At 40.0% G+C, this 15,116-nt stretch overlaps 1 protein-coding gene across 1 annotated transcript in view; it reads left to right on the top strand.

Moving 5' to 3' along the window:
- The first annotated feature begins 243 nt into the window (after positions 1–243).
- LOC121534968 (ephrin type-B receptor 3-like) overlaps positions 244–15,116 on the top strand; it is a 45,768-nt gene continuing 30,895 nt past the window's right edge. The window contains exon 1 of the mRNA XM_041841614.2: positions 244–761. Coding sequence (XP_041697548.1) covers positions 698–761 — 64 coding nt within the window. The 5' untranslated portion in view covers positions 244–697. The remainder of the gene's footprint in view (positions 762–15,116) is intronic.

Below are 15,116 nucleotides of genomic sequence, written 5' to 3'. Positions count from 1 at the left end.
CCTATCCACAGTTCGTTTTGTATCGAAAATTGATTGATTCAGACAGGTTAGGATTTGAATTAACACAACCTCCACATAACCAAGGCTTTTCTCTTATCTCGGATGCTGGTCCCCAAAGTTCACGACATTCTCTCTGCGTCTCGGGAGGGGTGTGACTCGCAGAGCAAGGCAGCTGCTCCACAGCAGACAATTCCCCGCCTTCCACCCCTTCACCCATACGCCCCAGCCCCCCTCTGTCTCGGCAGTCCCAATTGCCATTCCAACGAACACTCCCTGAGGAGCAACAGCTACAACTGAGTCAGCGAAGTGGATTACTGAGTTTATCGAAATAAAAGATTTGCTGTATTTTTGGAGCAATGTGCAAGTGCATAGATGCGCTTTTGGACTACAATTTGGCATCGATAAATCGCGATAAAGGCAGAGAGAAAGCGCATTGTAATGCCCCATAGCTTTGCTCTTTCTCTCCGTGGATTTGCCCGATGATTTGAATGAATAACAAAAATTGCTTGATTACTACTTTCGGCGAATGGATGTAGGCTAGTGGAATAGGATGGTTTTATTTCTTGCATTAATTCAAGACATGAGAATAAAGAGACTTGTAAAACGTTATACGACGGTGGTTTAGGTGCTGTGTATTGTGTGGCACCATATGAAGGGTCCAAGCAAAACCTTTATTAATGTTGCAAGATCCTAGTTTATGACAATGGATTACTTGCTGTGGATATGCAGCTTTGTGCTTCCCGTGGTATTAGCTGTTGAAGGTATGTATGTAAAATCATTTTAATATATAACATATAGCCTCATATTCTGATTAATCAGGTTGTAATACACAATTAATTGGTATATACAGACTGAAACTAATGCCTGCAAAATCGTGTAAATGTACCTTACAAGACAGAATGTTGAATATAATTACATTTGTACTCGGAATTTGAGACAAAATAGCCACAGGAAATATTGTTTACCCGACTTTTTAGAGAGCCGGTAGGTACAGTGCCTTGCAAAAGTATTCAGACCCCCTGGATTTCTTCACATTTTATTGTGTTACAAAGTGGGATTAAAATTAATGTAATTGACATTTTTTGTGAACAATCTACATAAAATACTTTCATGTCAAATTTGACCTTTTTAAAAATATATATAGGCTATAAATAAAAATGATCATATAAAAAATATAGTCGTTGCATAATTATTCAGCCACTTTCTTTAGGCAAGCCTAAATTAGTTCAAAAGTAACATTTGGCTTAACAAATCACATAATAAAGTTACATGGACTCATTCTGTGAAATAATAGGGGTTGAAATGATTTTTGAATGACTAACCCGTCCTCTGTCCCCCATACATATCTCTGTAAATTCCCTCTGTCAAGTATTGAATGTCAAGCACAGATTCAACTACAAAGACCAGGGAGATTTTCGAAAGCCTCATAAAGCAGGGCAGTGATTAGTAGATGGGTAACAATAACAAATCAGACATTGAATATATCTTTAGGCATGGTCAAGTTAATAATTATGCTGTGGATGATGTATTAAACCACCCAGACACATCAAAGATACAGTCATCCTGCTGAACTGGGCTGCAGGACAGGAAGGAAACTGCTTAGGGATGTCACCATGAGACCATTGGTGATTTTTAAAACAGCTACAAACTTTAAAAACTGTGATCAGAGAAAACTGAGGATCGATCAACAACATTGTACTGACTACACAATAATGACCTAAATGACAGAGTGAAAAGAAGAATACAAGTAAACTGAATCAAAAATATTCCAAAACATGCATCTTTAGGCACTAAAGTATTACTGCAAAAAAAAAAAACAGAGCAAAGGAATACACTTTTTGGCCTGAATGCAAAGTCTTATATTTGGGGTAAATCCAACACAACACATCACTGAGTAACTGCCTCTTTATTTTCAAGCATCGGCAAATACTGGGGATTTTTTCAGGATAAAAAGAAATGGGATGGAGCTAAGCACAGGCAAAATCCTAGAGGAAACCCTGCTTCAGTCTGCTTTACACCAGAGACTAGGAGAGGAATTCACCTTTCAGCAGGACAATAACCTAAAACAAAAGGCCAAATCTACACTGGAATTGCTTACCAAGAAGACAGTCAATGTTTCTGAGTGGCCAAGTTATAGTTTTGACTTCAATCTGCTTGACAATTTATGGCATGACTTGAAAATAGCATTTTGTGTAGATTGCTGACAAAAAAATGTCAATTAAATAAATGTTTATCCCACTTTGTAACACAATAAAATGTGAAGAAATCTGAATACTGTTGTAAGGCACCTAGGTAAAATTAATGTTATATTGGATATTCGGTTTTCTCTCGTCAATGGCTATTGAACCAAGCCTGCCATGACAATGAAAATGGTATATTCTGGATCAGGGGAGGATGGCGAACAATCAACAAATTTTTTGTTTGGGGATTTAAAAAAATATTTTTTATGTAAATCAGAATAAAATAATAATAACGAAAAATTCACACAAAAAAGCTGTCAGAATGTTCAGTGTCATGGCATGCTTGGTTCAATAGCTATTGACAAGAGAAAACCGAATATCCAATATAAAACTATTTTACCTTGATGCTTAGCTGAACCATATACCCACAGGCTCTATAAAAAGTCAGGTAAACAATACTTTCCTGTGGATATTTTGTCTCAAATTTTGAACAGCTGAAGGATAAACTGCCCAGACAACCGGTAAAGTAAGTTTAAATGTAATTGTATTCAACATTCTGGCTTGTAAGGATCATTTACACGATTTTGCAGGCATTAGTTTCAGGCTGTATTCACCAATTACAGTGGCTGGCGAAAGTATTTACCCTCCTTGACATTTTTCCTATTTTGTTGCCTTACAACCTAGAATTAAAATGGATTTGTTGGGGGTTTGTATCATTTGATTTACACAACATGCCTACCACTTTGAAGATGCAAATTTTTTTTTGGGGATTTACACAACATGCTGCCACCACCATGCTTCACTGTGGGGATGGTGTTCTCGGGGTGATGAGAGGTGTTGGGTTTGCGCCAGACATAGCGTTTTCCTTGATGGCCAAAAAGCTCAATTTTAGTCTCATCTGACCGGAGTACCTTCTTCCATATTTTTGGGGAGTCTCCCACATGCCTTTTGGCGAACACCAAACGTGTTTGCTTGTTTTTTTCTTTAAGCAATGGCTTTTTTCTGGCCACTCTTCCATGAAGCCCAGCTCTGTGGAGTGTACGGCTTAAAGTGGTCCTATGGACAGATACTCCAATCTCCGCTGTGGAGCTTTGCAGCTCCTCCAGGGTTATCTTTGGTCTCTTTGTTGCCTCTCTGATTAATGCCCTCCTTGCCTGTTCTGTGAGTTTTGGTGGGCGGCCCTCTCTTGGCAGGTTTGTTGTGGTGCCATATTCTTTCCGTTTTTTAATAATGGATTTAATGGTGCTCCGTGGGATGTTAAAAGTTTCTGATATTTTTTTATAACCCAACCCTGATCTTTACTTCTCCACAACTTTGTCCCTGACCTGTTTGGAGAGCTCCTTGGTCTTCATGGTGCCGCTTGCTTGGTGGTGCCCCTTGCTTAGTGGTGTTGCAGACTCTGGGGCCTTTCAGGACAGCTGTATATATACTGAGATCATGTGACACTTAGATTGCACACAGGTGGACTTTATTTAACTAATTGAAACAAGTTATTTATTTCATTTCACTTCACAAATTTTGACTATTTTGTGTATGTCCATTACATGAAATCCAAATAAAAATCCATTTAAATTACAGGTTGTAATGCAACAAAATAGGGGAAAAGCCAAGGGGGATGAATACTTTTGCGAGGCACTGTAATTGTGTATTACAGCCTGATTAATGAATGTGGGTGTTTGCAAGCCTTGATGAACTGCCAAAAAGTTGATTATGTTTGAATAATATGAATATTACATTTTATAATAAGATGAGCGCAGCTTTATTTCGCCAATTGCATGGCACATACAAAAATTGGTTATTTTGATTGCAGGTTGTAACTGGAATAGGCTTTTTTTTTATGTTGCTAAAACGCCTCTTATGTTGCCATAATTGAAAATGGATAGCGTAGATCGAGTTACCATTTATGTTCATACTATTCAATACTGCCTGTTTTCTATCACGCCACTGTATTGTGTTGTCGTTGAGTCACACATTGGATTTATTCTATGAAAACTGACCAATGAGAACACACACACACACACACCAGTTCCTTGGTGTAGCTTTCCCCACAAAGGAAAGCAGGGATGTCACATGCATTTTCGGTCCTCCATGTGTCACATGTCATTGCATCTGCATCCCTGTCGCTATAGTCAAGTACCTTCTGCTGTGTTATTACACCCACTAGTTGAGGATTTCCTTATGTACCTATGTTGGGTTACTTGAGCAAGCCCATGATACAGCTCAATTTGACGTAAAGGATTAATCCTACATAAAACACCCATATACTGTATGTTGGTTCTCACAAAGTACACAAGGTATTACCACAGATAGAAGGAGCTAGTTACCAGTGTCTTTGATATTACACTGATGGGGAGGTTATATACTGACTGTTCATATATGTTCAATTGACACAACTCCAAAATAGGTGCCACACATTACAACATGCTTAGTGTAAAAAGCTTTAGCGACTGTCTATACATTTCCTTTCTGTAGGGAAAAGCCAATATCTCTAGCAATTTAAAGAGGAAGGAAGAAACAAATCCTCTAATATCCTGAAGCTTTCTCTCATTTCAAAATACTTCACTGATATGTAGTCGTTTCAGAAACACAAACAAATCTAAGACTATTGTTATTACCAGAGGATTATACTCTCCCAGTTGCTAGCCAATCAATACCAATTAATGGTGTGTCATTGGACACATACAAAATGACAGGCCAAAGATACATGTGGGCAAGTTGCCTTTAGCTTTGATTAATCAAACTGGAATACACAATGTAATTGGTATATACAGCCTGAAACATTTGAGTGCATAATCATGTAAATGTTCCTTACAAGCCAGAATGTTGAATAAAATTACATTTTAACTACCTCTACCTGTTGTCTGGGCAGTTTGTCCTTCAGCTGCTTGAAATTTGAGACAAAATATCAACAGGAAAGTATTGTTTACCCTACTTTTTAGAGCCGGTAGGTATATGGTTCTGTCGGCTTGTATTTCCGTTGTGTATTTTCGAACTACTGACGCACGCAACATAAACACTTGCACAATATGTAAACAATAGCTGAGCTTAACCGAACCACAGACCGATTGTTGTCGACCGAATTACGTTCCCTTGTATTCAGCTGGCAGTGGCAAATTTCACAATAAAAGTCCATTCCCTCACCTTCTTCTTCTTCGAAGAGGTTTAATGGCGGTTGGCGTCCAATATGTTGCATAACCGCCACCTACTAGACTGGAGTACAACTCCCTTATATTTTGCTTGAAAAATACAATAAAAATAAAATAAAGAAATACCCTACCATCTAACACTACACTCACAAATTCAAAAAATTAATAAATAAAATTAATACCACCCTACTCCACTATTTAAATCTATTTATTCCTACCTCATGCCCTCAACCTGAAAGGACGGGCAATCACCACTTAACATACCCTGTAACTCTTCTGATGTCAAGTCTCGGACACCCAAATACCTCTCTGCAGCTGCCACCACAACCCAAAAAAAAATTTCGACTTACGTTCCATCCCTGCAGTACAATTAATAACCATTGCTATAAATGCTAAAAATCCAATCTTACTGAAACATATATCACTTGTTGGCCTATCCCTCTGTACTGGGACAGATCTACTACTCTCACCACTCCTTGGTTCTCACACCTTGGAACCTCCCTCCTACACACTGCTGCCACATGCCCATAAGTTTGACACCTGTAACACCGTAAGGTATTCGGCACATAAGCTCGTACAGGATAACTTATATATCCTAACTTCACTTTGTCGGGCAAAGACTCAACTTCAAAACTCAAAAGAACAGACAATGACTCTTCTGTTTCCCCACTCTCGCCACCCTGTTTGCGTCTCACCAAACGACTAGCATCACAAACACCGGGAATCTTCCTCTTCAGTTGGTCAACTTTTACATTTACTGCTACCCAAGTAATCACTCCTTTCAATGGCGCCCTTTTCTTGAGTGCGAAACAATTCACATTTCTTGGCCCCATTTGTTTAACTCCGAGTGCCTTCTCCCCATTCCCTCACAACACCCCATAGAGCTATTAAATAAGCTGTCACAGCTCACAGAACAGGTGATGTGCAGGACGTTTAATTTGCACTTCCAGCTGATTGCGAGGGAACGCGCTTCGGTCGGCAACTTTCGGTTACGTTCGGCTATTGTTTACGTAGTGTGCATCACGTGCGGAATGCGTCAAGAGATTCAAAATACAAGCTGACAGAACCATATACCTACTGGCTCTCTAAAAAGTTTCCTGTGGATATTTTGTCTAAACTTTTGAGCACCTGAAGGACAAACCGTCCAGACAACTGGTAGATTAAGTTAAAATGTATTCAACATATTGGCTTTTAAGGAACATTTACACAATTTTGCACTCCAATGTTTCAGGCTGAATATACCAATTAAATTGTGTATTACAGTCTGATTAATCAGAAAACGTTTTGCTATGTTTCCCAGTGGAGCTAGTTCTACAGTAGCCTGATCCTAGATCTGTTTGTGCTGTCTTGACAGACAACTCCTATGGTCATTGTCACAGAGTTTGTGTCAATCTGTGCCTGTATTTTGACTTTACATATTAATTAACCAGACATTGAAACAGTTAATGAGAATGCACATTCATTTATTGAATAGTATGTGTGTGATGCCATTTCCTTCGGTGCTGCTGATGTAGCCTGTAAAGAGAGAAAGACATGTTAAAAGTTTGGTCAGATGTCGGCAATTCAATTGGGTTTGGCGCGCGCAAATCCTTTGTTTATCATGCTGGCAATTTTACTCTTTGAATCATATCTTTTTGTGTATTAAATTTGCCTTCCAAAGTGCACATTGGAATGGTATTGAGATCACTATTTCTACAGAAATATATGTTACAAACTTAATCCTCGTTGATTGAAGAAGTGAGCTGTTTATTCCTGCTACATCAGGAGGGTTGGCAAACCAGTTCCGCAGTTTGTGCTGTGTTCACGTGCTAGTCGGAACTAGGAAACTCCGAAATGTCCGACTTGCTAACTGGTTGTATTTATACACGTGCCTTGTCCAACTACTGTGGAAATTTCAGAGTTTCCTGGTTCCGACTAGCACATGAACACGGCATTATCCTGTGTGTTGGGTTATGCCAAGCTGGCCAAATCCCATGGAGAGATACATGTCCCTGGGTTTATTTCTGCTTCATGCAGGGTCCTACACTTTTAATTGAAGTAAGTGTATTTATGAATTATCAATCCGATTTCCTGAATATGGTTTTTATGCCAATACTTTGTGATAGGTTGTAATGGTATGGTCCATGTGGAAGTATCCCATGTACCATACTTAAAGGAAAAATCCACTCAAGATATTGGACTTTCAAGAAGCAAAGTGCCCAGCTAACCTAAACCAAGGCAACTTCATTTAGGCTATACCAGCTCCTTTATATATTTATCTCCAAATTCAGCCTCCTTCCCTGCCTGCCTTTCCTTCTCTGAGTAAAATGTGCTTCTCTTGGACCCCAGCCAGTGTTTTCCCTCATCAATTATGGTGTCAGCATCTAAATCAATGCAGCGGCAGCCTCCCTAGCTGGTCTCACAGAGCTTGATGATCAGCCAGTTTTCCCCCGACCAACAACTTCAGTTACTCAACACTGGGTTGTTAACTAATGTCTGTCCTCTGAGGATGGGTGGAGGTTAGAGTAGTTAAAGTGTATTATGGGTTTTAGGGTTGTTGGGGTCGATGCCTTGTTGTCAGTATGGTGGATTCCAAGAGATGAATTGGAATTTGGTTCTTGAATTGGCAGTTGCCTATTGGTTTCCATTACTTTTCTTTTGTCTAGTTTTTTTGTCCGTAGAATTAATCCAATTAAATTTGAGTGAAGTTTAGTGCTGTTTAGTTAATTCCAATAGTCTTGAATTAGCAGTTTCGCATTGGTTTCCATTAGGATATTTATTTTGTAATACCAGTATGTCAGTTGAATTTTGATTTGTTTTGTGGATTTGACTGCAATGTCCAACTGTATCCATGGGTCTGTCCATGAGTATAGCTGGTGACATAAGCTCTGGCCTCCTAGTCACCCATACAATGGAAATGTGACTCACTGACCCTGTCATCTTCTTTATAACTAACCCCTTTAACAGTAATGTTGTGTACTTGTGCTATTTTCAGAGTCACATTTACATTTGAGTCATTTAGCAGACGCTCTTATCCAGAGCGACTTATAGTTAGTGAATGCATACATTATTGTACTGGTATTGGAACGTAATTGCAATTACAATTACATAATTGCGCAGAAAACCTTAACATCCTATAGAAATAGCTCACTAGGTATGCATGGCTGCAGAAGAACACTAATATCCAATAATCTCCGCACCTATGACTACGGAAGAACATCTCCATATTCGCGCACGCTTTATTTATCACTAGAGCATACAGTAAATACACATAATTCTGAATTGAACCATATGCGCAGATGCAAATAGCCTGAAGGAGAAAATTGAATTAGGTCAGCTTGAGTTGATTAAAGAGGTTCATCAAGCGTCAAACATAACATCGCAGAATCTTGTAATTGTGTATGGAGACTCACACGCAAACTAGTTAACGAAATAGTCATACAGCAGGCCTAAGCACTCTGAATTTGCCACTACGAATTCGCTGTTTACAGTCAAAATACCCATTTGTTGTATGTATCTGATCATGCACAAAATCAGTGGAGAGATGTTACGCCTTTAAATATTTCATCTGCTTGTGGATGTGAGTGTGAAATTAAACATTAGCATGTGTGCTCCCATAGCAGCATTGAGCATGTTTGCTCCAGTGATCAAAAACAGAATACACCATGGGCGGTGAATGAGATGCTGTAAGGACAACAAGTTCCCGTTTGAGCACAGTTTTTTTGCTCTGGGGGAGGCATCACCACTGCTAGTTTTATGGGGGGGACTTTTAAATGGTACATGTACATGTACATGAAGGGCAAACGAGTAGGTAGAGAGCTGTACATTTGGGACGCTATTCAATCAAAAGCTGTGTCCGGCTTTCAGGTTTCTGTCAAAAACAACATACTTAAATTGCTTCTAAATCATGTTTGAATTAGTATTGGACCTACAGTAAATTCTTCTCAATCTGAATTGAACTCATGTGTTAAACCTGTGGATACAGGACCTCTAATCTACACTAATGTTATGTGTGTTAGTGCGTGGAACTGTTAAGTAATAGTGAGCCTTACTAAGGTCTATGGAGAGTTCAGTTGGAGTAGAGTTTACGTTGCCTCAAGGCACACAGAGCATTGGATCTAACATCCAAGAAACAACCTGGATCCTTAGATGTTGAATGTGAAGACAGCTTGTCAGTGTTCTCACTGTCTCATGAATGATGAATTGTTAATGGCATTTATTTCAATTCTTCTTTTATTCAAGCTCTTGCAGCTGGCATCTCTGGTTATTTAATAACGTGTAGTGCAGTATCCATAGCTTTACGACTGTAGCATTACTACATTATCCTCGTTGTCAACCAGGAGAAATCAAACACACATACAGTGCATTCGGAAAGTATTCAGACCCCTTGACTTTTTCCACATTTTGTTACATTAGAACCGTAGTCTAAAATGAATTTAAATATTTTTTCCCCTCATCAATCTTAACACAATACCCCATAATGACAAAGCGAAAACAGGTTTTTAGACATTTTGGCAAATTTAGACAAAATAAAAACCAGAAATAACTTACTTACATACAGTTGAAGTCGGAAGTTTACATACACTTAGGTTGGAGTCATTAAAACTTGTTTTTCAACCACTCCACACATTTCTTGTTAACAAACTATAGTTTTGGCAAGTCGGTTAAGACATCTACTTTGTGCATGACACAAGTAATTTTTCCAACACTTGTTAACAGACAGATTATTTCACTTATAATTCACTGTATCACAATTCCAGTGGGTCAGAAGTTTACATACACCAAGTTGACTGTGCCTTTAAACAGCTTGGAAAATTCCAGAGTCAATTGGAGGTGTACCTGTGGATGTATTTCAAGGCTTACCTTCAAACTCAATACCTCTTTGCTTGACATCATGGGAAAATCAAAAGAAATCAGCCAAGACCTCAGAAACATTTTTGTAGACCTCCACAAGTCTGGTTCATCCTTGGGAGCAATTTCCAAACACCTGAAGGTACCACGTTCATCTGTACAAACAATAGTACACAAGTATAAACACCATGGGACCACGCAGCCGTCATACCGCTCAGGAAGGAGATGCGTTCTGTCTCCTAGAGATTAATGTACTTTGGTGCGAAATGTGCAAATCAATCCCAGAACAACAGCAAAGGACCTTGTGAAGATACTGGAGGAAACAGGTACAAAAGTATCTATATCCACAGTAAAACGAGTCCCATATCGACATAACTTGAAAGGCCGCTCAGCAAGGAAGAAGCCACTGCTCCAAAACTGCCACTACGGTTTGCAACTGCACATGGGGAGAAAGATCGTACTTTTTGGAGAAATGTCCTCTGGTCTGATGAAACAAAAACAGAACTGTTTGGCCATAATGACCATCGTTATGTTTGGAAGAAAAAGGGGGTGGCTTGCAAGCCGAAGAACACCATCCCAACCGTGAAGCACGGGGGTGGCAGCATCATGCTGTGGGGGTGCTTTGCTGCAGGAGGGACTGGTGCACTTCACAAAATAGATCGCATCATGAGGAAGGAAAATTATGTGCATATATTGAAGCAACATCTCTAGACATCAGTCAGGAAGTTAAAGCTTGGTCGCAAATGGGTCTTCCAAATGGACAATGACCCCAAGCATACTTCCAAAGTTGTGGCAAAATGGCTTAAGGACAACAAAGTCAAGGTATTGGAGTGGCCATCACAAAGCCCTGACATCAATCCTATAGAAAATTTGTCGGCAGAACTGAAAAAGTGTGTGCGAGCAAGGAGGCCTACAAACCTGACTCAGTTACACCAGCTCTGTCAGGAGGAATGGGCCAGAATTCACCCAACTTATTGTGGGAAGCTTGTGGAAGGCTACCCGAAACGTTTGACCCAAGTTAAACAATTTAAAGGCAATGCTACCAAATACTAATTGAGTGTATGTAAACTTCTGACCCACTGGGAATATGATGAAAGAAATAAAAGCTGAAATAAATCATTCTCTCTACTATTATTCTGACATTTCACATTCTTAAAACAAAGTGGTGATCCTAACTGACCTAAGACAGGGAATTTTTACCAGGATTAAATGTCAGGAATTGTGAAAAACTGAGTTTAAATGTATTTGGCTAAGGTGTATGTAAACTTCCGACTTCAACTGTAAGTTTTCAGACCCTTTGCTATGAGACTCGAAATTGAGCTCAGGTGCATCCTGTTTCCATTGAACATCCTTGAGATGTTTCTACAACTTGATTGGAGTCCACCTGTGGTAAATTCAATCGATTGGACATGATTTGGAAAGGCACACACCTGTCTATTTAAGGTCCCACAGTTGACAGTGCATGTCAGAGCAAAAACCAAGCCATGAGGTCGAATGAATTGTCCGTAGAGCTCCGAGACAGGATTGTGTCGATGCACAGATCTGGGGAAGGGTACCAAAACATTTCTGCAGCATTGAAGGTACCCACGAACACAGTGGCCTCCATCATTCTTAAATGGAAGAAGTTTTGAACCACCAAGACTAGAGCTGGCCGCCCGTCCAAACTGAGCAATCGGGGGAGAAGCGCCTTGGTCAGGGAGGTGACCAAGAACCCGATGGTCACTCTGTAGCTTAGCAAGTGGATTATTTTGCTCTTTAGTCGCCTGTGACTTGTCTTAATCAATCAATATGATTTTGTTTCACTGAATCACCATCTGTATACAGTGAGGGAAAAAAGTATTTGATCCCCTGCTGATTTTGTACGTTTGCCCACTGACAAAGAAATGATCAGTCTATAATTTTAATAGTAGGTTTATTTGAACAGTGAGAGACAGAATAACAACAACAAAATCCAGAAAAACGCATGTCAAAAATGTTATAAATTGATTTGCATTTTAATGAGGGAAATAAGTATTTGACCCCCTCTCAATCAGAAAGATTTCTGGCTCCCAGGTGTCTTTTATACAGGTAACGAGCTGAGATTAGGAGCACACTCTTAAAGGGAGTGCTCCTAATCTCAGCTTGTTACCTGTATAAAAGACACCTGTCCACAGAAGCAATCAATCAGATTCCAAACTCTCCACCATGGCCAAGACCAAAGAGCTCTCCAAGGATGTCAGGGACAAGATTGTATACCTACACAAGGCTGGAATGGGCTACAAGACCATCACCAAGCAGCTTGGCGAGAAGGTGACAACAGTTGGTGCGATTATTTGCAAATGGAAGAAACACAAAATAACTGTCAATCTCCCTCGGCCTGTGGCTCCATGCAAGATCTCACCTCGTGGAGTTGCAATGATCATGAGAACGGTGAGGAATCAGCCCAGAACTACACGGGAGGATCTTGTCAATGATCTCAAGGCAGCTGGGACCATAGTCACCAAGAAAACAAAACAATTGGTAACACACTACGCCGCGAAGGACTGAAATCCTGCAGCGCCCGCAAGGTCCCCCTGCTCAAGAAAGCACATATACATGCCCGTCTGAAGTTTGCCAATGAACATCTGAATGATTCAGAGGAGAACTGGGTGAAAGTGTTGTGGTCAGATGAGACCAAAATCGAGCTGTTTGGCATCAACTCAACTCGCCGTGTTTGGAGGAGGAGGAATGCTGCCTATGACCCCAAGACCACCATCCCCACCGTCAAACATGGAGGTGGATACATTATGCTTTGGGGGTGTTTTTCTGCTAAGGGGACAGGACAACTTCACCGCATCAAAGGGACGATGGACGGGGCCATGTACCGTCAAATCTTGGGTGAGAACCTCCTTCCCTCAGCCAGGGCATTGAAAATGGGTCGTGGATGGGTAATCCAGCATGACAATGACCCAAAACACACGGCCAAGGAAACAAAGGAGTGGCTCAAGAAGAAGCACATTAAGGTCCTGGAGTGGCCTAGCCAGTTTCCAGACCTTAATCCCATAGAAAATCTGTGGAAGGAGCTGAAGGTTCGAGTTGCCAAACGTCAGCCTCGAAACCTTAATGACTTGGAGAAGATCTGCAAAGACGAGTGGGACAAAATCCCTCCTGAGATGTGTGCAAACCTGGTGGCCAACTACAAGAAACGTCTGACCTCTGTGATTGCCAACAAGGGTTTTGCCACCAAGTACTAAGTCATGTTTTGCAGAGGGGTCAAATACTTATTTCCCTCATTAAAATGCAAATCAATTTCTAACATTTCTGACATGTGTTTTTCTGGATTCTTTTGTTGTTATTCTGTCTCTCACTGTTCAAATAAACCTACCATTAAAATTATAGACTGATTATTTCTTTGTCAGTGGGCAAACGTACAAAATCAGCAGGGGATCAAATAGTTTTTTCCCTCACTGTATTTGGTTAATTCTCTGTCTGGGTAGAGGTGGTAGCTCATCTGTCACTGATTAGAAACATTTAGCATGCAATAATTTAGCCTAAATCAAGTGTAGGCCTATTATTTTTGCTCGATCGCGTATAGGCAACTCCTAAAGCCCACGGAGGTTGTGAAATATGCTTTTGAAAATATAGATTTGCTATTATTTTCTCTCAGTATCATGATGAAGATACTCTCAATGTAAGACCCTACGCCTGCTCCCTAACAAAGCGGAGTGAGGGTAGGAAAGAGATGAAACGTGGATCAAAAAAGCATGGGCTTGCCTTGTATTTTATTCTGTTATATTTAATTATATTCTTACTTAGCCTACTATACAATATGTGTGTTGACTGAGATCAGCCTAAATGTGTTGTTTAATGAACAAAATAACTATTGATTTCATGTGCATGGCACAGCCATGTACCATATAGGCTGCACAGACCAGTAACATAATTAATCTCAATATGCCATTCTATTCTTTTGAAATTACATTATATTAGTCTTATACTGTTTCTTAGGACCTGCCTAAAACTAATTAATCATGTTTTTCTTTGTGATGGTGTATATTCAATGGATTTATCGGCTCACGTCTACTCCCACTCCTAAACTTGCCGGCATGTGCACTGGAGATATAAAAGGCTTATCCCGGCAAGAATGTGGTAAAAACGTGACTGTATGAATTGGGTTCCAAAAAACATTGGCAGATTTTATTAGCAGGCAACATACCGTAAAGTCTGTCTGTAAAGGGTATGAGAAACAAGATAACCTTTAGCTAGTCTACAGTGAGGGAAAAAAGTATTTGATCCCCTGCTGATTTTGTACGTTTGCCCACTGACAAATAAATGATCAGCCTATAACTGTCACGCCCTGACTCAGGGGACGTTTATTTGTTGAGTCAGGGTGTGGTTTTCCTTGTTGTGTATATTCATTGTGGTTATGTTCTATGTTGGATTTTCTATGTTTTAGATTTAGAATGTGTAGATCTATGTTGGCCGGGGTGGTTCCCAATCAGAGGCAGCTGTAGCTCGTTGTCTCTGATTGGGGACCATACTTAGGCAGCCTTTTGGCATTAGTTAGTTGTGGGATCTTGTTCCGTGTAAGGTATGTTTGTGTGTTACCTTGGACTTCACGTTTCGTTTGTTGTTTTGTCGCGTGTTCATTCGTTTAAATAAACATGTATGCTTATCACACTGCGCCTTGGTCCGTCCCGTTCATAAACGATCGTGACAATAACTTTAATGGTAGGTTTATTTGAACAGTGAGAGACAGAATAACAACAACAAAAATCCAGAAAAACGCATGTCAGAAATGTTATAAATTGATTTGCATTTTAATGAGGGAAATAAGTATTTGACCCCCTCTCAATCAGAAAGATTTCTGGCTCCCAGGTGTCTTTAATACAGGTAACGAGCTGAGATTAGGAGCACACTCTTAAAGGGAGTGCTCCTAATCTCAGCTTGTTACCTGTATAAAAGACACCTGTCCACAGAAGCAATCAATCAATCAGATTCC

Source organism: Coregonus clupeaformis, unplaced genomic scaffold, assembly GCF_020615455.1.
Source record: "Coregonus clupeaformis isolate EN_2021a unplaced genomic scaffold, ASM2061545v1 scaf0193, whole genome shotgun sequence".
NCBI classification, from domain to species: Eukaryota; Metazoa; Chordata; class Actinopteri; order Salmoniformes; family Salmonidae; genus Coregonus; species Coregonus clupeaformis.
The sequence above is the reverse complement of the archived record's forward strand: the minus strand, read 5'-3'. Positions and strand labels throughout refer to the sequence as shown.